Genomic DNA, 23,730 nt, shown 5'->3' with positions numbered 1-23,730 from the left:
ATTTTGTGCTGGACACTCTGCTTCGAATTGCCTATTTAACGACGCGGTATCATATGCACAGATAAGGAGAAAGAAGGAAAGCAATTAAGCTGGTTTTTGGACTCTCAAGATGTGGATAACGAATAGAATTAGCTCAGAATTTGGCATTAGTCATTTTGAATTTCAGAATTCTGGTGCTAGGAAGTGAATTAGTGAAAATATAGGCAATGACTTAGACACTGAATGGTAACATGACCATGAATTATAAATACGGAGAGGTCAAAGAAATTGTATTGAAATATCCAAATATTTGTCGTCCAGGGGGAATTTGAGAAATCATAAATATTTGTCGGGTTAACTTGCGGATGAGGATTTATATTTTACTGGAAGAGTCGGGTGAAGGTACTTCAAATTAAACAGGGGCATAGATACTTTAAAAAATTATTCCTCAGACATTTGTAAATAAGTACCAATCTGCACGTATTGTAGCCATACTAATATTTCAATTAAGAATTAATTCGGGCATTATTTGCTTAACTCTGAGGTTTTAATACACTAAACCAAATCAGGGTTTTACCTTATTCGACTGTGTCACTGACTACATTAAGTTAATATATTAAATAAAAGTACCAGGACTTACCGATAATTTGCATTTTCGTACAGTCTGGGTCTTTATTTATTTGTTTATTGTTTGCCATTCCAATGCCTTTACTGCGAGTATAATGGATAAAGAAATATCAGAAGACTGTAAGGAAGAAAGATAAAAGAAAATGACGTGTGTCTTGGATAATGTGATCTCTTGTAGCGTATAGCTCTCAGGTATGGAGACAATTTCGTCCACGTTCGAATTCATGGATCATAATCATCATCTCTTCCAAAGTTATATATAACCTATGCAGTTAAAACCTGTATAAACAAAACAAAAAAAGCATAATGAAGTGTAATTTTAAGAAACTTTGTTCTGAAATAACAAGGAAAGGAATTGAGACAGTCAGTGGGTTTCACTATGAACCTTTCAATACTTTACCACCTGCTTCACTGTGTGTCTCGTCCTAAACTCAGATTCAGTACTCTGTGACCACAGCCTGATGCAACATCAGTTAATTCTCGCAGAACATATGAGAACGTTTTGCTTTTGAAACTAATTGCTCTATCCATCTGATTTTTAGTTGGAATTTTGCGGGTATAATTAATTTATTTGAAATTATACAGCTGTTTAAACATGTGACTGGATTCGATGCAGTGTAGCATTTGGAATTTGGATGCTAACAATTACTTATTTTCCATCAGTGAGTGTTAGACTGTTTTTCCCACTTAATAAAAATTCCCCCATCGTTAAATTATTTTAAAAAAGAACATTTTCTAACTAACTGGCTACACCTCCATTAATACCAGACACTGTACATCGGCTAGACTGTACCAGTTTCACCTACCTCTCATCGTCAAAGCCACTTTAGATAACAGCCATGTTGTTATTTTGCTCTCATTTCATTCTTGGTATCCCATATGCAAACATTTTGCATGCATTTCTTGTCTTCTCATTCCACACATGTTCAATCAATCCTATGTTCCTAAACTTCATTATACTGGCAATGTTTGTTAATCTGTAAATTATGAAGTTTCTCGTTAAGCACCAACTTATAGACATGTACTTTTGGAAGTTGATCCGTGGAATTAGCTTCGTAACGCATTCTATCATAGATGTTGGTGGTAGTATTAAAAATACGTTCTTAGTAAGATAATATGCCCAGTTATACATCAAATCTTCAACCTAGGGCATATAACCCTTTATAAAGAAACGCGTAGACTTTACAGTAGTCACTGGACATGGTAATTGGCTGACTGTTGGTCTGCCTGCCTGTTTTCGGGCTATGTGAACCAACATCGCATTCATAACAACATATTTATATTCCTATTTCCCTTGTTTAATTGACCGGTAATCATTCCAGTGTCCACAGGGACTCTTGTGTCACGAGGGGGTAAGTAATATTTTGTTCAGAACTACGGCTGGTAATATTGTAAAGCTTGACGTGTGTTTTCCTTAACTAAGCTAGAAATGTGTACTCCAGTGCGAAGTTCAAAGACCGTCAATGCGTTTACCTTTGTAATAATCTCTTTTTTATATGCAGTGAATGAATATATCAAGTCCGATGAGGATAGCAGAATTGGACGCAACATATTATGAAAATATTTGTTTCCCCATTAGATTGTATCTTTCGAATGTTAAAGTTCGTGATACGAAGCCGCAAAACTTTTATTAATAGCAGGACGAGGCAATAAGATGATGAGAAATCTCAAATGTCCGGAATCATTTGTGACTATGCGTATGAAAAATATATTACGATAATTACAAAGTACAGAGCACAACAATAAAAGCAAAGCGAGACATTTCTCTAGTATCTGCACGATCTATCGACGAAACTTGGCTTGTCTGTAACAGGAGTCCAAGTTCTCCCCCCCCCCCCCCTGTTATTGTCAGAGGCAGGCGTAGATCCGGAGACAGAAGGAATCAAACCCCAAGTCAAGCAACATCATGGACAGTGTTTCGTCTGTTCTGCAAAGCGGAACTAATGTGGAACAGATAAGTTTCTCCTAGAATTTAAAGCCATTTCTGAGTCAGTTTCAGGCGGACATTATACCCCGTACATGTCTACATGGATTGTAGATTATAATGGCTTCATACTGGGTGTTACAGAAGGGAGTGGAGCAACACTTAACACAGACAGTTGAAGAAAATTATTTGGTACAAATATTATCAATTCCGTGGAGTAGAATCCTTTTTTCAGATCCTAATAGTACGCTGCTTATTTTACGGAATCTCGAAGATTCATTACCGTGTTCACAAGAGTCCCTCTTCTCAGGCAAACGATTCCAGTCCATAATCTCCAACCCTATTTTCTTATGATCCATTCAACATTTTATTGAGGATTTCGAACCAAAATTGAGTTAAATAGTTCTCATCTCCCCCTTGCACCTCAGGTTTTTAATCAAAGTGTTGAATGCGCGTTTTTGTGTGTGCTACATGTCCCACCTATCGCATCTGTACGGATTTAATCACCGTTAGTTTATTAAGTGACAAACATGAAAAATCATTATCAAATAACCACGTCACTGTAGATCACTGGGTAATCAGTACCAGCCAGCTTAACCAATAAGTGCTTAACTTTGTTACGAAAACCGAAAGTTCATTGCTGTAAACACAAAATCAGCTGTTGTGTTTTAGTTGCGCGTAATACGAGACGGAAATACGCGATTCTCTTGAATTTAGAATTATTTCGTCGTTTGAAAGGCGCTTGTCCGATTTTAGAGTGTAATTTTAACGCGAGTTTTTTAGAGCTCTGCTACTGATATTATGGTGCGTTTGTTAGCGCTGACTTATTTTTAAAATGCAGGAGCTGTATGTAGGTAATAACTTCGTATAATTAATTTCTCATGCTGTTAAAGCACTGACTTTTATTACGTTACTGGAGAAACGTAGTTTGTCTCTGAGTGCACGTGTCTGTGTTTCTGCAAACAGCTGGCAGGCTTCTTCGTCATTCAGCTGCAACTTCAGCACTGTTACGCTGAATTTCACACAACTTGCAAATGTGGCAAGATGGCTGAGTACCTTCCGGGCAAATGGAACCTCCTGTCAGCTTCAGGAACTTAAGCGGTATTTCCACGGTGTGCCCGACATGAATCCATGTACGTCTATCTGTCCGAATGCGCCATCTTTAGAAATAATTAACTAGCATATTAAATCAGGCATTGGTGGTTCTGCGTTAAAACTTTTTAGTGAATTTCAATTTAATCTTTGTAATATATAGCGACACTGGAGTGTTTGAACGTGTGCACGTGAGGATACGGTTTCAGAGAGAGATATTCCACGAGTTTCTATTTATCACTGTGTTAACGATCCGTTTCTGTATTTAATTTCGACTATTTCGACACTTGTAAGACAGACGCTAAAAGCTTCCAATAGCAGTTACTCACGTCTCCAATGAGCAGTTTATTTGTAATCAGCCGTTTGCCTCTGTTAATTTTTCATGACTCTTTCCCTCTGGTGAACAGTTTCTTTTTATTCTGAATGGAGCGAACATTTGTCGACACGTACCCAGGAGATTCCGTAAATTAAAAGTTGCATAGTTAAAACCTCACAATCTATAATATTCGCCTTATATTTATAGCGTTACGCTTATTGAAACAAGAAGAAACATTCTGTTAATGTTAAATGAAATCAGGGCATTTCTTTAACCAACTGTTAGACTAAGACCAACAATTCAAATTTAACGTTACTTTGTAATAGACGAAATTAGCATTTTGGTTTTAGTTTGTAACGCTACTGAACCCTTACGGTTGAAAACATTATTTGATTTTACAAGTTTTATGCTAAATACTGAGAACCACGTTTTATAAAAAAACATGTCCGATGGGAGCTGATTTAATTTATGCAGAATAAAACAACGTTTCCTTATGCAAACGTCTAGTAGCTAAAACCAACAAAAACCAATAAATCGATGTATTTTGAATTGTTAAAACCTTCTCCGTATCGATTGTCAGGTCAGAGGCATGCTGCGGAAGTACTTCAAACCCTGGTCATCTTGAGCTTCTAAAATGTTGACTGACTACGTCAAGGGGAGTTAATAGAATTCTGAAATCCCCCTTCGCCCCCAAAAAAGTGCGTTTAGATGTTACCGGGCTCTGGATACGACGTTTATCAAACTGGGGTCAGGGCAGTGGCCTCTTACGTGGCTTATTGACCGTCAACATTTGGTTTCGCCCCCAGGGGATTTCTCTTTGGGATTACGTTGTGAAACAGCCCTTTGACCCCCGCCTCCACCTGTCTCTGTCCCTCTCATATGCAAATATCCAATCCATACACGGGTAGGTTGTTGATTAGTCCCATGGGACTAATGTTTCCAAATCCATTTCAGATTAGCTAAGTTTAATTGTTGCACACAAAATAATATGCGTTAGTAGAAGCCATGTTATTAACATGTATTCATTTTACTTTGAAATATGATCATGTCTCTTAACTATTTACATTGTACTTTGATTTCTGCTCGCAATGCAAAACTTATTTAGCTCACAATATTAAGATTCATTTTCGTATGAATCATCATAAAGTCCGTCTTTGAGCTGTCAGCTTATATTTTGCCCTGCAACCCTGAACTGATCGACTTTGTTATAGCCCATATAAAAAAATCCACTCTTCTTCTGCCCTCGAAACAGCTCTGATCTTGTGGCAATTGGTGCACTTCAGACATAACTTTTTCTCATCCACGTAACGTCATATGCGTGCTCCTTCAGCGTCTGACGTACTTCTTGGAGCATCCTACCATAGGAATCATTCTACACACTTCTTGTTGGGTTCAATCTACTCCCTCGCGTCATCGATTGGATTGAATTTGACGTGGTGGCAGCACTGTCGTCAGCAGATCGCTGCTGGTCAGTTTCGAGTACCCCATACAGATCTTGAAGATCGTAAAATCTCCCCTCAGCTAAACCAACTTCTTCACTTCTCTTCTGCCTCACGGGTGAAGACATTCAGTGAGAGAATGGAAGCTGACTGAACCGTGTTTGGTCTGTGTCTTAACCAGTCTGAACTCCATGTAGATCCTTATGTAAAGTAATTGTTTAAATTGTCGAATAACGAAGGGTACTGCGTGGTCCTTAACGATTAATTTATAGCTGCCGTTCAGCTAGTAGGTAAATTAACTATTTGTAATGATACCGGAGGTATATTACTGTGTTCACAAAGTCCTGTTACTGGACTCCTTCTCTATTCACTTCAGTCACATCCACTCCCTATATCCCAGATGCTCGACTATGACAAATATTTGTTCCAGACTGCCAAAAAATGGTCAGAGACTGAAAGTAATCTATTCTGAGCTTAAAATTCTCAACTGATCTGGGCTGCAGGATAGGAGATGCGCGCTATAGTATTTGGCGTGGGAGGTTTAATTTATTTACCTGTTGTTTTGTTTGGATATCTCGCCACAAAGGGCGAAACAGGTCCAAGGCTTTTGAGGGAAAGTGCTGAGGAATATATTTGCACCTAAACTAGAGAGGATGCAGAAATTTACATAATAAAGAGCTTCATAATTTGCAGTTACTGTTCACCAAATCTTATTAGGGTGGTCACGTCAATCCAGTGAGATTTGTGGGTCGTATAATGTGCATGGGTGTGATAGGATGTGCATACAAAACCTGAACTAAACTACTACTTGGACTGTACTAGCATAGATGTGGGAATAATATTAAAATGGATCTTAAGTAGATAATATGCGAGTGTGTCCACTGTACTCAGCTGTATCAGGATAAGGTACAATGCGAGTGATATAAAATATTAGATGTTATAAAAATGAAAAGTGTGAACAAATCTAAAGTATCGCTTATTCGAGTTGTGTACGTTTATTCGTTGTTGAATTTGGATGTTTTTTACCTTTATACGAGTTATTAGTGAACATTTCATGATCTTGTTTAGTTCTCGACAGTTACAGTGGTGTCCGGATCGAATCTGGGTTCACCTAACTTCCTGCCCACTTGTACCCTGGACTTTTTCTCCGATGATAAAGCGGTCGGAGCGTGAAGCTGAGTAACATTTTTGTGTCATTGAGGAAATTCATTTCAATTCTTTTATGACATTTTGTTTAGATACAAGGAATATCACACCTTTGCTCCTTACTGTCATTGATTTCTTCTTTTGTTTACACACACATCCTTTTTTTTTTCTTTCATTTTATTCAATATACGTCCCTCTGTTTTCTGTAATTAAATTAATTTGTCCGTCTCTATTCTTTATCTCCTATTCTTTCATCGCGTTTATTTCGTCTGCCTGCCACTCTCGATGCCTTCCGTTGTGCCAGTGTCAGACGATCTCAGTTTTTCAGACTGTCTTTTGCTTGTATTTCCATTCGTTTGTTCACGGCGGTCGAAGGTTAGGTCTACACTGCAGCTAGACACGAGCCAGCAGATCAAAGAGCGTACTTTATTCCTCATTTCCCATATTACCACAGACATTTAGCAGGGCATTAAACAAATCTGATTAAATTCTTACGAAGGTGTTTAGAAGTTGTTACTCGTGCTCTCAAACAAAGGGAACAGTTATTATGACTTTAAATAACGTCGCGTTTATGGAAATACGCCAGACAGCAACTTCTGTTGTTCAGCTTTAGTTGAAAGTACTGTAACGTGGTCATAAGCGGAGTTTCGATGTATATTTTGTCTGTTATACTTAATTTGTATACTTGCGAGGGTCGTATTGGTAAAATAGTTAGTTCAATTTGTGATGGGCTGGACATTTACTGAAATTCTGTTGATAAAATCTCTTTAAAATCGGCCAATTGGAAAAGTGAGAAGGTTGCGAGGATAACATTAATACAGATATTTGTTGTGAGGATTGCAGGTGAAAGGAAATAGATCTAAATTGTGTCAATTGTTGGTGAAGAAGGGTAGACGGATGAAATTGACTTATAACCTAGCAGGACATAACCATTTTAATTTATTTTTACCTGCAATGTACTACACAGCAGGAGATTCCAATGACTGTAGTATTGCCGTGTTTCCATTTTATCTTAACTCCATTGAACATCGTAAATGTAACATAAGCAGTTGATAAAGTACGACTGTATTTTATAGCGACTCACGTAGTAACCTGAAGTTAATTACATCCATAATGTACCTATATTGTTTACTAATACAGCAAACACGTAATTTCGTGTTTACGCCATTGCGTACAAGGCCCATCGAGATTGTTCTGTCTGCAGATAGCGGGCATGAAACATGGGAGGCGTAGGATGGTAGCTCCCAGGAGGACCGTGGCATTGTAACCACATCTTAGCAAAGGAAACCAAGCCAGCCAAGTGCACGTAATTCGTTCAGCTTGTAAATGCTTAAGGTGGCCAATTAGGAGGATAAATCTCTATGTTACTCGGCAGAAATGAATCCCGGGGCAGCTGCGAAGAGAATGGGACCTGTATTTAAGGAGATACATTAATGTAATTGAATATAGGCCACTACATGAGAACGACAAAGGAAGCCAAGTGATAAGTAGGGGTGGTAACCACTAGTATAGACCTAAGCGACATTGGTGCAACTGTGAATAGGCCTGCAGATTGTTCGTTTTTTCATACACAGAACCTGGTCTCTTACCGAATCATAGTTTTTCTACGCTGGAAATCAAATACCACTTTGTATGTGTCTGAAATGTGATCCATCTTGAAAATTGCAGAATCCGTTCCACTCAGAATATCAGATATTGGTTTCTGTATGTCCAGAATATAATCCATTTTGAAAATCGCAGAATCTGTTTCATTCTGAAAAATCCAATAATGGTTTCTGACTTTCCGGAATGCAATCAGTTCTGTAGATGGCAAGATGTTCCTCAGTTCCCATCACGTACGCGTGTGTCCGTCGTAGTGCCTTAAGATTAACCGTTCTAACGTGCAGCGTACGACGGCCATAAGAGCGTCTGAAGACAGTGAAGTTAACGCAGAGGCAAAGTTCAGCGCTGCTGCGGGGGAGGGTAGAGGTCGAGCTAACGACGTAAAATGACGACCGCGTAAACAAAGGAAACACAGGGCAATCGAGGAAAAGCGGTTGCAGTTGTATGGCTCAATTTGAAGAACTCTAAGCAACAGTGGGACTGGTGTTAGAAGGAAGTATGGTTATTCTCCAAACCGAGCAGGTGGCCTAGCTCTAAGGCTCTAAAATTGCATTCGGAAAGTATATAGTTCAGTTCTGAGTTGCTTTATCTGTTGTCATTGAGAAGACTCTTCTTGTTTCCCGTTGTCCCTCGAGGTGGTACAGTGAGGTTATTTCGAGACTGTGCCGCTTGGCCTAGGACACGCGGCAAGCGATACAGCGATACGCGTTGGGGAAAGGCCGTTCCGTGAGCTGAATATCCATGTTGAACCTTGAAATAGATCGCTACTTGTTGGTTTCAAATTATTACATTGTAACAATTCGTGATTATCTTATCGCATTAAACGCTATATATCCTCTGCAGTTGATATATTGTTGTTAAATTATATAAGAATCAATCAGCAGGGGGGAAAAAAGACTTGAGTTTCATGTAAAGTACGAGTTAAATTTTGATCGAATTTTCGGAAAAAATAAAATTTTACAGGCATATTTTGGTGTAAATTCACCAATACCAAATATTATCGATATGCGTTACGCGGTTTTGGAGATTGAAACATGTAAGCGGATACTTTTAACGAAATTAATATTAGATAGTGCGTTAATTACTTAAATTATGAAGTTAGTTAGGTTAGGTTATAACGATTAATTGTTTTGGGCTGTACTAGACAGAATTTACTCGGTACTGATGGTTTTTTAAGATTTCCCTAATTAGAGGTTCATTGATAGTTGGAGGGACGCTGTTACAATTTGAATATAGTGTTAATTTCATAACGAAGGACCAGTCTACAGAATAATATGAAAGTAAATACATAATTACAGCCCTAACAGTTGCCCCCTCCTCTTTACCTCGTGTTTCAGCTCCGCCATATTGTTAATTTAATCATTCTCGTATGATAACCAGATTTCACAACCAAGTCTGATGCAGGAAAACTGTAATTTTCATTTACGCAAATTATTCTGTAATTTTCAAAGTTTAATAATTCGATTAAATGAGAATGCGAGTAATGAAATAGTTATTTGAGTTACCTAGCAAAACGGATTTGTTTTAATTCCTATCGGTCTTGTTGTCCTGGTATTGCTAAGTTCAAATAACTGTGGGGGGTAATAAAAATGGCCTCTTTCTTTAATAAAGAACTCTGTGCTTATCGAATTGTTTAGTAAATTATTAAACAACGCTGTGGAATCTGCTGAAGAAATTCAGAATTAGCGATATTTAAAGTTGGTGATGTACGTTTAGTTTACCGCTGCTGCTGAAAGGGTTAACTGTACAGAAAGCAGTTTCGTGTTAAAAAAAACAGAGGACTTCCGATGAAGCTAATTAATTTTATTAGGGTTTTTGATGTCTGGTGGATGTTGCCGCCAGCCCGATAATGCAAGAGTAACCACAACAAATGACCTCGCACCTCCCCTTACGTGCCGCTGTTATCTTTTCGCTGTATCACGACCTTTTTTTATCTATTTCGGAATATTCTATATGAATTAATTTTAAGATTAAAAACGTGGAAGTGGTTTAAAAATGGGGGGAAAAATGGTATCCAAAGCACGCTGCGAACCGACTGATCACTTTACATGTTGTTTTGAGGGGAGAGGTGTAGTAATTCGATTAGTGCCATCAACAGTCCATCGACCTGCCTTCCGGACATTCTCGCTTTGCAGGTGCAATCAAAAGAAGCGGGCGGGAATCTGCCAAACTTCGCCATCGGCAGCTGCTCTCTGCTCTCAGGGCGAATAGTTCTGTGTCTGGTCACAGAAAGCGATTCACGAGCTGGCGAGAAAGAAAAACATTATTTGCTTGTTATTTAACGACGATTTTCAGACAATATAGCGTCGAATATGATGGTGATAGTGTACAATGAATTCGAAAGGATGCGGTTATGGCCTAATTTCAGGTGCTGTCCCGGAATTTACCTGGAGGTATTCAGGAAAGCCATTAAAAGTACCACACTACGATCTCATATATGACCTTTCATGTACATTAAACATCAATTTATATTAAGTGAGATGCTTCTTGTGTGCTACGGTTTCGTGACATGCTTAATGGTAATTTTGGCTTTAATTTATACTCTTGATACGAATGTATTGATTTATATCTAAAGGAGCCGAATTTCAAAGTGTTCCACGTACTCTGTGTATTTCTGCTTCATGGAGTTGTTTTATCATTTCGTGTATAGCCTTACGAAATACGTGCCGACTCGATTTATTCGGAGGTAGGGCTGGCTCAGATATCGAAACGAGTTTATCTGGTAACTAGTTTTCTCACATACGTCATTCTTCGGCCTCCGTGAATTGAATTTCGTTCCCCTATTTCCATTTTATTTTTAGTCTGACACGTACAGAAGCCACTGATATGTTCCGTGAGATTCCTTTAAATGGCTTTTATCTTGAATATTATAAGTCGGATCTTTTTCTGGAACCGCTTCGTGCCCAAGATGATTATTGTTCGCATTTGATTCATGACATCCCCGAGCGGCAACTTTGTTATTATAGGAAACACACGAATTCCTTCTCTTTCTATAATACCTATGGTGCATTATAATATATGGCTCTCTGCTCCTTACCTAGTGTCGTGAGCTGTGGGCATTAAGTATGGTGGATTCAATTACTATGTTCAAAAACCAAAAGATGGTGTGATCATGTGGGCGGTTATTGTATCACAGAGCAGTAGTCTCACTTAACTGCGAGTAGCCCTCGGTATCTTATTCGGATAACACGCATATAGTCGTACCTGTATCGCAGTATTGGACGTACGGTTAAGTGAGTCCCTCCCGGTTTCGAGTTTGGGAGGTCAGGGGTTTGAATGAAGACCTAGTATAGTTTTTCTTGTAGTTTTATTCAGTACCTTCAGAAGAACGCTGGAATGTTACCTCAGATTTTTCCATGAGTACTTTCATATGTACCAGCTGCTTTAACAATCAGTAACTATCCACTTTGTATTTAAGGGTTTCGTATGATTCTCAATTTAAACAAGAATTATTTCCTTCGACAATATCAATAAATTAATCTTTGTAATAGGAAAGTGTCGTGTTTCTTTGCGGTACGGACTGAATTCTTAAATATTATTTAGACGACCTCCTGTTAAGAAAAGTAGGTATCAATGAATGAATTAAGAAACAGATTAAAAGTAGTCTGTATTCCACCTACATATGAGAAATACAGATTTAAATTATTTTCCTGAATTTCACTCTGCCGATTTCCTTCCTGTTTTATATATCTGTGATATTTCCTCGATGTCTACTGCTTTGAGGAATTGTATTGACCGTTTATTTCTAGCCGATGCACGTTAAGTTTTAATTGTTTAATTATTATTATCATCTTTATTGTCTCCTTTATTATTATTCTTCTACCCCAGTTATATTAGTTACTTCTACCATACTACACGGCTTTACAACCCATAAGACAGCCATCGTCATTAACAGCGCCTTGAGAACCTCAAATCGTACAGAATAAGCCGCCTCAGACATCAGTCCCTTGATTTAAAACATTATAAACCATTTGAATAAACTGTCTTCTTACCTTCACAACTTTCACGTAAATTAAGAAAGTCCACCTTTCAGAAGTTCGTGTGGAAACAGTGAAAAACAAAAACGTGTGTGTGATCCCTCTGATTGGATGGATGTTGTTAGTTTTGTCATGAGGACATGATGGAAAAGTCGAAAGTGGGCTTAAGAAGTCGATATCACTACATTTAATGGGCAGGAAATACTGTGCTTGAAATCCGAACTTGAAGTCAGAAGCTCATTTTGTTATTCACATCAAAGCATGTGGGTAGTTTCTCTGCGTGATTCAGGACGCCATAGGAATATTTTCCTACCTGGTTAACTTCAAAGAGAACGCAATCATTGCGTATCATGGAACAGAGAGACAGAATTTGTGTGGAAAACATTTCACTTCTTGCCTTTATTATGGGGACTGAAACAAGAGATGTGGAAGATGCTAACGTCACAGGGCTGTGAGTTCACATACGAGGCATCTGTTCTCAGTACTGGAGATTTTAATTAGAAGTTTAACGAGAGTGAAGTGGGAAAATGTGACGGAGGCTTGGACTGGAGAACCACATCACACAGGAAGGTGCTGAGACATGAACAGAAAGAGAGGAAGAAGGAGATGATGATTTGCTGAGGGGAGAAGAAGCATGCAAGTGGAAATTGATATTGTTTGTGAGCAGGTCGCGTTGTATACATAAAGTTCACAGAGTAAATGCACGTGGGAGAGATAGTCCTGGCACCTTTGTTCATGTCTCACTTCAGAAACTATTCACCGAACTTAAATTAAGTTCTGCGTAAGAAGTACGTATTAAAAAGAGTAGAGTCACTTTAATTCGTGGGTTCCAAAATCACTGAACGCGTGGGTGCATGACCCTTTATGTATCGTGCTGTCGTTAGTAGGTTGAAGTGTTGCGACTCGCTCACACCCATGCAAGGAATCTTATGAAATGTCTAAAACGATTTATAATTTTAGAAGTAATTCTCAATATAACTAGTCTAAAGTTTTATGTAAAATTATTTCTATTATTAATAATTTTTTAGAAATTTAAGTAGCTTATATCTTTAAATAAACTTACGTATTTCTTTCATTTTTTTCCGGATTATCCGAGATTTAGATTATTCGGTAAAATACCTTTACCAAATAACACGTGTAATGGGCAATCTACTTACTTTTGTAAATGTACACTGTGATCTTTTTAGATAGATTGATGTGATAACTGAAATTAAATTAAGGAACATTGCAGAAAAGTAATAAGATTTTATTGAACATAGTCGTTTTCTCTTTTAGAATCTCATCGGATCCATTTTAATGAATCATAGTAACGTACTGAGGAGGAGTAGAAGAAAGCATATACGAACAGAAAGGGCAGGAAGAACAAGAAACTTGTTAAAGCAAAAGATGGTAGAAGTTTAAAGTTTTGAAAGGAACGGAACAAAAGTTTTGTGTTTCCATGGCAACTGGTAAATTTCCTCATCTGGAAGTAAGGAGGACGAAATTTTTCCTCGTTCCAAAGTACAGAGTTTTGGATTGACTTTAAAAGAGGCTGGAACCGAGATGTGTCAGATCTCAATTTTGTAGCAGAGTGTGAACAGTAACACGCTTCGAAGTAAATACTGACTTTTCAGTTAAGGTATGAATGGGCCGTTTTAACTTAAAAGAGTTCGTAAGACGCTCTGCGCTTTCAAAATTTAATTTAAATTTGTTACTTCGGTTCTTACACGGCCTTCCAATTATTCCTTCGTTCAGTTGCTGTCTTGATAATGATATTTCACTGAAATTGGTTCTTCACTTTGCATCTATTAACTGTTTCTAAAAGACAGTGAAGTAAGTGCTCCAGGGGTGATCATTCGGTTTAAAGGGAAATAAACTTAACATTTCGACGACTGCTTAAGAATCGGTAACTCTGAATTTTGTGTTTGTGTTTTGGGGTATCCTGATTGAGGGCTTTAGTGTTTTTTTAAGTCCCCCCCCCAGTAAAATCCTCGGAAGGCAGGCAGATCCCGGGACTATAATTTAAAATAGACCACGACTGTGTTTTATATCCTTACAAATTTATCATTTGCAGTAATCACGTAATTCTAATCTGTGTGACATATGTACGTGAAAAGTCATAATTAAATACATAATAAAATATATTTTTCGCTTATCATGTACTGAATGACGACCAGCCTCATACGTTTAGATAATATTTGTAAATGTGAGTGTTTGGAATTTAAAACTAAGTGACTGTTCGAAGCGAACGGTGTTTTAAGTTATGAGTTTTCAAGTGAACTTTTAGAACCAGGTAGTTTATCACTAGCGAGAGGCCGAACGCTCTGCTTAGTGAACGCAAAGAATGTCGAAGCTTACGGAAAATAAAAAAAAGATAAAAACACTGTAGAATTTGTGACCTCATCAATCACAATAGGAGAGTTTTGTACAGAGTCTGATCCATTGTATCCTTTCAATACTAAACTCCTTTTTTATCTATCAGTAGACGCTAGTTTAGACTGTCTGTACAAACAATATATTTCATCCTCCCGTCTTTCTCTCCTTCCTTTATCCTTACATTGTTTCTACATAGCATATCGGCGCTTCCATGACGTACTAAAATTGAATTTTAGAAGTTATTGCTACTTTTCTCTGTCTCCTTGCTATCGTGCTTCGCAGGTGGCATACCACCCTACATTCCCAGCATGTTTATACGTGTTTCAGCTCTTCAACACTGTTTTATTCAATATTTATCTGCATTGGTATTTGTATCAGTTACGAGTATGATTCTCAATATTACGAATATTTCCTAGAAATTCTTTCTGAATTGTGAGGATGAATCATTTAAGAAGCACGCAAATATTTCAAATCAGTGTTTGGGGTGTAAGGATCTTTAAAATCCTGTCCTATCTTACTGCCTGCTTGCCTCACTTTCACGGCTTGCAACCTAATTTTACAAACGGGGCTCTGGCGAACGAGCCATTGTGTTATAATCACTAACACATCTGGAACGCTGGTAAACTTTTGCCAGAATTCAAATCGCAACAACCCGGAAGGCAGTCGTGATAACTACAAGTTTAAATAAATGTTTTAAAAAATGTTATTTGTAAGGAAGGAGACGTACACAGTTCGTGATTGCATGAAACGCTTTCCTGCTGTGAATCAACAAGGATACCATTCCATCAGACTGAAACTTTTCAGTCGGCCCAAAGGAACTATTACAAAATTGATTAAGCACTTCGCCTACAGAACCAGTTGTTCTTACCTGCTCTCCGAATTAATTTACAATGTACGTGATTGGCTGGAAGTTTGTATTTATTCCACCAGGCTGACATACTTGACACGTGATGATGGCACAACATTCTGGTGTTAGAAATTAAAGTAACCTAATAAAACACTTTACGAGCTGAAATTGATCTGGCATTTAATTTATCACTTGTATTTAATACAGACACTCGATATTTCTTCTTAGAAACATTGACTTTCTGATTACAGTTAAATGTACTTCATAGCAATGCATTGTTTGTGGCCTGATGGGATGGCTGTGTGTCTGTGGGCCCTTTGTTCAACCCGGAGATGATACATGAGTGAATACGGAACAGAGGTGGGATAATATTGACGGGAATGCCGATGAAATGAGAAAAGGAAATCCTGTCCAGGTGCCACGTTGTCTTCTGAGATCCTACACGGAGAGACCTGGGCTTAAACACGGACCTACGCGGTTGCAGGCCGGCGACTAACTGCCTGAGCTGTGGCATGGTCTGAGGCCGTATTTGGGCGTGCACTTAAAATACGGCACAAAGGACGTGTCCATTCACGACCGGACATGCCGTGCCTGTATGCCTTATTTCCATGGAGTGTATCAAGTGAATGCATACATGGGAGACCGTGTCTTTCCGCCCTCATATTTCATATTCGATAATTATGAACTTATTCCGATTAAATTTGGTATTTGAAGCATACGTAAAACATTGCTGTACTAAGTCAGTTTTGATATTCATTGGCCAAGTTATCCCTACTTTATCTGAAACTCATCGAAATTAATATGGTTTAAAATAAAGATCTCAGAGATGATATTAGATGCGGTGAGTGTTCAGTTATAAAGACAAAAGTATCTTTATTCTGAGATCGACCAGCCAAGTGCTGGAGCAGAGATGGAGCCTGTAACTTACGACCGAGGCTGTGATAATGGTTGCTTGGTCAGGGATGTCGCTCACCTCATGGGACTCTGATAGATGAACGAGATATGGCGCATTAGCGATTAGCAGGCGGAAACCGAATAATTGAGATTTATCTGGGCACCTTACAATACGACTGCCAGCCTATAGTATAACTGGCTTTGCAACACTGGATTTGTATGGATTGTGAGGCATGAGCAATTGTATAAACTAAACTATCTCCATGGAGAAGAGTACGTCAAGAAGAGCTAATAGTTGCGTAGCTGGTTAAGAAATTCTCCTCCTTTTATTTAACCTGAACGTTCATTCAGGCCTGTCTTATTCATAAGAGCCTGACACCGGTCCCTGTTTTGAGCCAGATTAATCCAATAAAACCCCCCACCCTATTGCCCTAATATCAGTTTTAGTAACATTATCCCATCTTTACCTAGGTCTACCAAGATACTTCTTCCCTTCGGATTTTGAACCAAAATTTTGAAATAATTCACGTGACCTCGGACTTAGACGAAGATATCGATAACTAGTTTTGGGAAGTGTAATCAGCTCAGCCCAGTGGATTGTCTTAAAATAGACTACAAAAATTTGAATGAAATCCTTATTTCATGATTTACCATTCGGCATTATACTACAGTTATTTGGTATGGACTTGAAAAGGAATTGATAAACAACTACATACCTGGAAAGAGACTGTGTACGGTTTAGCAGTGGAGTGGTTAGAACTTTAGTTTTATATTCGAAAGATTCAGGTTTTGAGCAAACAAGTCGGCTCTAATGAGTGAGATTTTTCGGTGGTGTGTTCATTTCTGATTTTTTTAGATTAATAACTTGAAATAAGACTGTCTGAAGATAAAACCACTTTGTTCCTCCGAAATTTTGGTACCTACTGCTAGTCCACAAGGCGTTTAAAACCCATAAAACATCAACAGAGTATTTTCCAATTCATCACTTCATAAACTGTTGATTAGTAAACTAAGAATCAGATTGCATATAATGCACTGTATAAACATATGATAGTCGAACGCCGTTAATATCAAATGATCAGTTATTTCAATTGTAGTAAATAGCGTGGTTATTATATAGAAGAATAACACTGTCTACGCGTAATAATGGAGCTGTTTTCAATATCATTTGGTTCTGTTATTTTGGAAATGTTGCAATAATAATACATATCGCATGCATTTGTTAAATGACGTAGCTGTATGTGGGTGCGTATAAAAATACACAGCATTGTTTATCTGTAATAACGTGTAAACAAATGAAGGTGTACACTGCGTAATAATGTAAAGCCAACCCGTGATAGATTCGCAGGGAAACAATTAAAACACGTTGAGATGTTTCAGAATGGATCAATTAAACGAAATTAGTTTCTCTTTCATTATACGTTTACTGTATTCAATATCTAAAATAACAGTACATTTTAGTACATAATTTTACAGTGTTAATTGAATTGAATTGATTGGCTGGTTACTGAGTTATTCAACTGAAGTGGCAGATGGTGATATTTTACGCCGTCACGCCACGTCACAGTCTCGGAAGATCACAGTGGACAGGTGATCACACAAAGAAAAGGATTTTAACCGAGATGTTTCAAGGACCTGCCCACTGTTCGCACGGACAGACTGACTTAAACTACTGGATATTTCTGACATTAAGCTGGCAGTTTATCCAAGTTAATATCCGATACATTTCGAATTAAAGTCTTGCCAGGCTTTTAGGTTTCAATATATTCTGCACTATAATGAAATTTAAGTGAACATTTCGATCTAAAGCGATCATTTGTTTAAGCGACACGCATAGAATCTGATCTAGTTCTCAGAAATGATGGTAGGTAGAATTATTCTGTATCTGTCAACTGATGCAAACAGTTGCCCTGCTTTAAATGTGCTTCTGGGTAATGTAAAGGTGTGAAGAAAGGAGTCAAGGATAAAGGTACGAAGGAAATATTACCCAGTTGAATTTCAATTGGGCTTTTATACTAGTTTGTTCATGAATATGACCACGGTAAATTTCAGCTCTAATATCGCCCTGGAGTGCTAAAAGAAAACTGAAGAATATAGCACTCGATCACAGACTTAAACTTTACTGTTACAGTGGATTGATATAAAAGAAAGCTGGAGGTGAAAGGCTGGAAAACTTTTTTTAATTACGAGTGGAGTTGGTCCATACATGGAATGACTGTACTATTCTGCAAAATTCCCCTCCGCTTCCTCGTTCCACACGGAAATCTACTGTTCAGTCCTAGTCACGTTCTTAAGTAACTACTCTTTAATTTTTATTTCTTTTTAAAGGCGTCTTATTTTGCATACAGATTAATGGAATCCATTGTGAATGATGAAGATTAATTATGGCTGGACGAAGTTCGCACAGCTATTATCAAACATCCAGACTGAAATGCTTCAATGCATATTAAATACTGTCTTTTGTTCTGGGGTATTTAATAAAACTATTTTTATCTGTTTTCGTAAATTAAGTAGTCGTGTGACGGATTATTTCTGCGAAGGTGGAACTGCAGAAAATTCAGTTAATTCTAACGGGAATTTAATTGTATGTAACTTTTTAAATGACTTGACAGTCATCAACCGTAAATTTGAATTTGTTGATCAAGTTTGTTGTTCATGATTAGTACCATTAATATTTCTAAAGTCTTGAGAGTTTTATGGAATCACTGTGTAATTTGAATTATTATATTTTACCTCGTCCTTACAATGAATTTGGGGTGATTGATTGTTCTGTCACAATATATGAAGCAGCTTTATGATGAAAGAGACGGCATGTTCACAGAGCGGCACGCAAATTCGCACTCTTAAATATCGCACTTTATAATTACGTAAAATGGAAATCGTGTACTTGTATACAAGAAATGTGTTTGTGTTAACCTCATATCTTTATATCCACGTTCGTAATCATAACTAGTCCGGATCCATTGAATGATTCTACTTCAGATTTTCCGTTGGAAATGTCAATGACAGTATTTGATATTTGAGCAGGATCCCAATTTTTCAGTAGTAAAACAATGTTTTTTAGTCCAGACTTAGGGAAGACACGTGGAAAGAAGTTATCTACTAATTTAACATTATGAATCGGTACACGGTACCAAAAGATGTTCAGAATATCTATTATGTTTGATGTCCCTACGAAACCACTTTGTTCAAATGCGTTTCTTTCCCAAGAAGACTACGAAACGTAGAGCTCGTAAATGATGAATACCCTGGTTTATCTTACCGGGGGCTTTCAGTATTTGTTCATCTGGCCCGGGGCTGGTATTCTCGGCAGCAACGCCGTGTGGAATCGTATGTAGATATCAGCATTTCGAAGGAACTCACTGCCTCCATTGTCGGGGCTGTAGTTGGTGGCGATGCGTTCCTACGAAATGTTGATACGTACCATCTAGTCCACGCGACGTCAGATCAGCGTCGAAATGTTTGTCATCTTGAGATCCTAGGATGGCATTTGTTAACTGCTTTCTGGTTTGTCTGCAGTTTCGACGTTCGAGGCAAGCCCCTGAGTCAAGCCCGACACTGGTCGGCCCCTGAAGTGTTTGGCAACAGGGCATACTTCCGCACAGTATCCGAACCTGCTCAGCTCGTGGTGGAGGACATCCGGTTACGTGACGAGGGTGTGTATCGCTGCAGAGTCGACTTCCGGAATACGCCGACTCGTAGCTTCCGCTACAACCTTACTGTCATTGGTAAGTACAAAGCCCGTTAACATCCAGAAGCTACTCAGGACTGTCTCGTTGTAGATGCTTTTCTTGTAGGTATTCACAGCTAAAATTTATGGCAATGCACCAATTATATATATCTAATTATTATGTTAATTACTTTCTTCGGTCACTCCATTAGAATGACGGATTTACATATGTGAGGAGGTGAAAATCGACCCCGAAACTGTTTAGCCAGTTTAATTTAAACACGTATTTGTAAATCCAATTTACGTGCAGGTCCACTAAAAATCGATTTATATTGTTTTTTTCTCAAGAGCTGTTCATTGTATCGACTTCAGTTTTTTTTTTTTCGAAATGAAGGTATAAATAATTTCTGCTCGTTACAATCTGATAACTACAGTTTGATTAGATTTTAACAAAGTAAATTATGTCTGAGAAATGCACTAAACTTGCTTTGTTTTTTTTGGGATGTGCAGAGGCTAACTGCCCTGGCTGCAAAAGGTTAGTTTTTATCCCAGGTAAATAGTGGAAATGGTACGTTAATTTAGGTTTTTGTCTCTTCCTTCCACATTTTTTTCTTAATTATCGTTCTGGTACTTAAATTCTTGGTTATATACGATGTCAGACTGACAAAATTGAGTATGAACACTGCGATCAATGTAACTGTGTCTTGAGCGACCGTTGAAAGTTTATAAACTACTCACAGCCGTTATGCATTAGCATTTGCTCAGTCTTGATAGCATAACACTGAGTTCCATTGAGCTTCGCTGCGGCGTCAGATGCTTAAATGGTGGGTCCATGAAACATAAACTCATGTTTTTGATAAGGTACTCAAGCAATGGAAATGCGCTTCTGACCGGAAGACCTGTATTGAACGCGGTGCACATTGAATTGTAATAAATATTTACACCCTCCGTTGTAATCCGTTGGCAACTCTGGACTATTCAGAAGGGCGTGGCTCAAGACACAAACGTATTTGATTCCGTGCAGTACATTTTCTGGCCTGGAGAACAGTCGCTCTGAGTCCTAATGACAGCTGTGAGGACCGCAGGCAGATGCTGACCGTCGCTGGCAATAACTCACGAGAGGGTGAAGATCCCACTACAGCCTGTTTCATAAATTATGCAGATCTTCGACTCCGACACGAGCTGTTTTGACATAGGCTAGGCATTTTCGTCTGTCTCTATGATACGATCGTTTCCTTCAGGATCCTTACATCGACTGTATATCTTCATGGCTCTCTTTCGGAATTAACTACTCGTATTTCCTCCACCGGAAGTAATTACTGTATCGCTATATCTCCGTTCCCTCGTCTTCGTTTTCAGAATGTGACGCGCTACATTCAGGTGATACTTGATGAAATGAGGAGACGTCATGCATTTTATCCATTTTTCCCGCACAGTCGCCCTCGCGTATCCTGTTCTGCTGACACACAGATGCTTCTTGTTGAGGAAATCAACCTTCTTCCCCTACAGTGCTTAATGTTGCGTAGATGACCATATTCTAACTCAGATATTCAAGATATTTCAAGCTACATTCCCAAGAGCCGTACATTTCCCTTACCACGTTATAAAGTTCAGCCATGCGTTGCGTACATGTCCTCCTCTTGAATTCATTTGGGGTAAATATTAAATTCCTGGTTGCAAGTGGGTTTCACACGTTTCGTCCTTGGAATACAAGGAGGAAGGTTGGAATTTTCTGGTCATTAGATCTTAGATGTATCAGGGCACAGTGATACCACAGATTCAGTCATATTCATCATCGTAAGATTAGTCAGTCTATAGAACGCCACATTTTATTTTTCGAATTTGAGAAGGTTAAACGGGAGGGATTTAAGTTGCTTCTTCTGTGCCAGGGTTAGAGGGTAAATGCCCCAAATTTAGAGAACGAACAGCAGTTTTCAGAAAATTCTTCACAAATTTGGTATATTGATTCTTCACCCAGCATTTATATAAATATAATTACACATTGTAAAAATGAATTTAAGCCTGAAGTTATATTTTTGCTCATTTACGTATATTAAGAAATATAAATCTTATTTAGATTGTAATTTTCGGACGTATACCCCTATATGCTGGCACTGGCTGTATAGTGACGTGCTACATGTCCCACCCATCTCATCCTCCTTGATTTAATACCATAATACTATTTGATTAAGAGTCCGTCTAAGTTTAAGGCCCTTTTTGACATTTCATAACGTTTTAACGTGGTTTGTTAGACCCTTAAACCCATCACATGCTGAAGGATCACCCATTGTCGTCCGTACTTAACTACTTATGTAATATTTTCTGAGCAGCCTTCATATATGGTAGCTGTCTTCTCCATCCCGAAAGACTGGGACACGCCACGCCGTTATGACTTATGACGTCATATTTTTTGTCGTCGTCATTGGTTAACAGTGACCAACGACTGGACTGATTAAGGAAAGAATAAAATTTTGCCGCTTAAGCTACGCACGAAAATTTACAATTTGGATGTATTCTGACAAGCCGAATTGACATTTTTGTACAGCCTGTACGTAACCGTTCTAATTCCTCGGCATGTATAAGTGAGGAGCTGTAGGAAGAGGAAGGAGGCGCAGATGGATAGGCTAGATACGGTTTGCAGATGATGGACGCGTAGCTATGCAATTAATGTAGCCGCTGCTGAAATCTGCGTCAGTCTATCGGAGCACATGCTCTCCTGACTGACAGGAATCCTGATTGGCTTTTATACGAAATCAGTGTTTTATTTCATTCCATGCTCCTTCGTCGTTTTCTTTGTTCCTTTGTACTTTTTTGCGTTAATCCTCTACCTCCTTTTTCGTAATCGCGACGTCCCCTGTTCAAAATATCGAACGGCAAACCGTAATTCTACTTTTTCATTCGTTTATATCACGTGATGTTCGAACAGTTCCCTAGAATAGACCAGAGGCCCTTCCACACAGAATTTTTTTTTCATTTTATCATAAGAAAATCGTCTTATCATTTCATTCGATTGCATGTAACTTTAGTATTGGTGCAGCCGATTGGAGTATCACTAATAAATAAAGCAGATCTAATCATGTGAGTACTAAACCTACGTCTACAGCTTTTGAACCTTAAGGTAAAACGCAACTTTGCCACATATCGGGCCAGGGCAGCTTAATGGCTCTATCATCATTCATTAATCACCCTGAAGATGGAGGCAGTAAGCTGCTCTGAAACGTCGGTCAACATCCATCGAATTACATAGTGCTACATCCCAAATGACATTTTCATCTTGTCGTAAGAGCCTGATTGCTGAAGGTGGGAAATGACATTTAGGATTTGAATTAATAGGAAGTATGCAAGATAAATCGTGAAATTTGGAATAAAACTTAGGAGAAGCTTAAACTTTACCCATATTACGATCTGTAATATTAGTCAAGATAATTGGTGGCCCCACCTGGTAACCACAGGTTAAACCTTACAGGTCTGGTAGTCGAAACATGTAATCTGCACAGAAAAATTCCGTAGATTTTGCGCGTAAAAATGTTTTGGCTTTAGGTAGACGGTGAATGTACTCGGGGTTGCATTCCACCAGATCCGTTGCTGTATTAAATTGTTGCCCGTGTAATTGATTTCACAAACGTCCTCGTGGAGCGGACAGAGTCGTTTTGAAAATATATTAACACTTTCGGTCTACGCTCTAATGATTTTAAATATTTTAATTACAGTAATTGACCCTAAATTAAAGATTAGAATAATATTTTGTCATAGTGAATCGTAGAGTAATTAACTGAAGACAGTAAATTAAATTCATTGCTGTTTCATAAATCCTTTTAAAAAATATTTCAATATTTTTCTCTTTAATTGATTTTGTATTTGT

The 23,730-nt window shown here is 38.2% G+C and overlaps 1 protein-coding gene across 5 annotated transcripts in view; it reads left to right on the top strand.

Moving 5' to 3' along the window:
* The window catches only part of side-II (sidestep II transmembrane protein), a 547,262-nt gene that overhangs the window by 448,188 nt on the left and 75,344 nt on the right, over positions 1 to 23,730 (top strand). For all 5 annotated transcript variants that reach the window (XR_015536175.1, XM_087352840.1, XM_087352838.1 and 2 more), the window contains one exon: positions 19,718 to 19,926. Coding sequence is in view for 4 of the 5 variants with exons in the window: in XM_087352840.1 (XP_087208966.1) it covers positions 19,718 to 19,926 (209 nt within the window). In the remaining variant the exon portion in view is untranslated. The remainder of the gene's footprint in view (positions 1 to 19,717; positions 19,927 to 23,730) is intronic.

Source organism: Zootermopsis nevadensis, unplaced genomic scaffold, assembly GCF_977971745.1.
Source record: "Zootermopsis nevadensis isolate Lab colony 2312 unplaced genomic scaffold, Znev_1.0 Znev_ptg000021l, whole genome shotgun sequence".
In the NCBI taxonomy this organism is placed as follows: domain Eukaryota; kingdom Metazoa; phylum Arthropoda; class Insecta; order Blattodea; family Termopsidae; genus Zootermopsis; species Zootermopsis nevadensis.
Note: the sequence above shows the minus strand (reverse complement) of the source record. Positions and strands in the feature narration are given on the sequence as shown.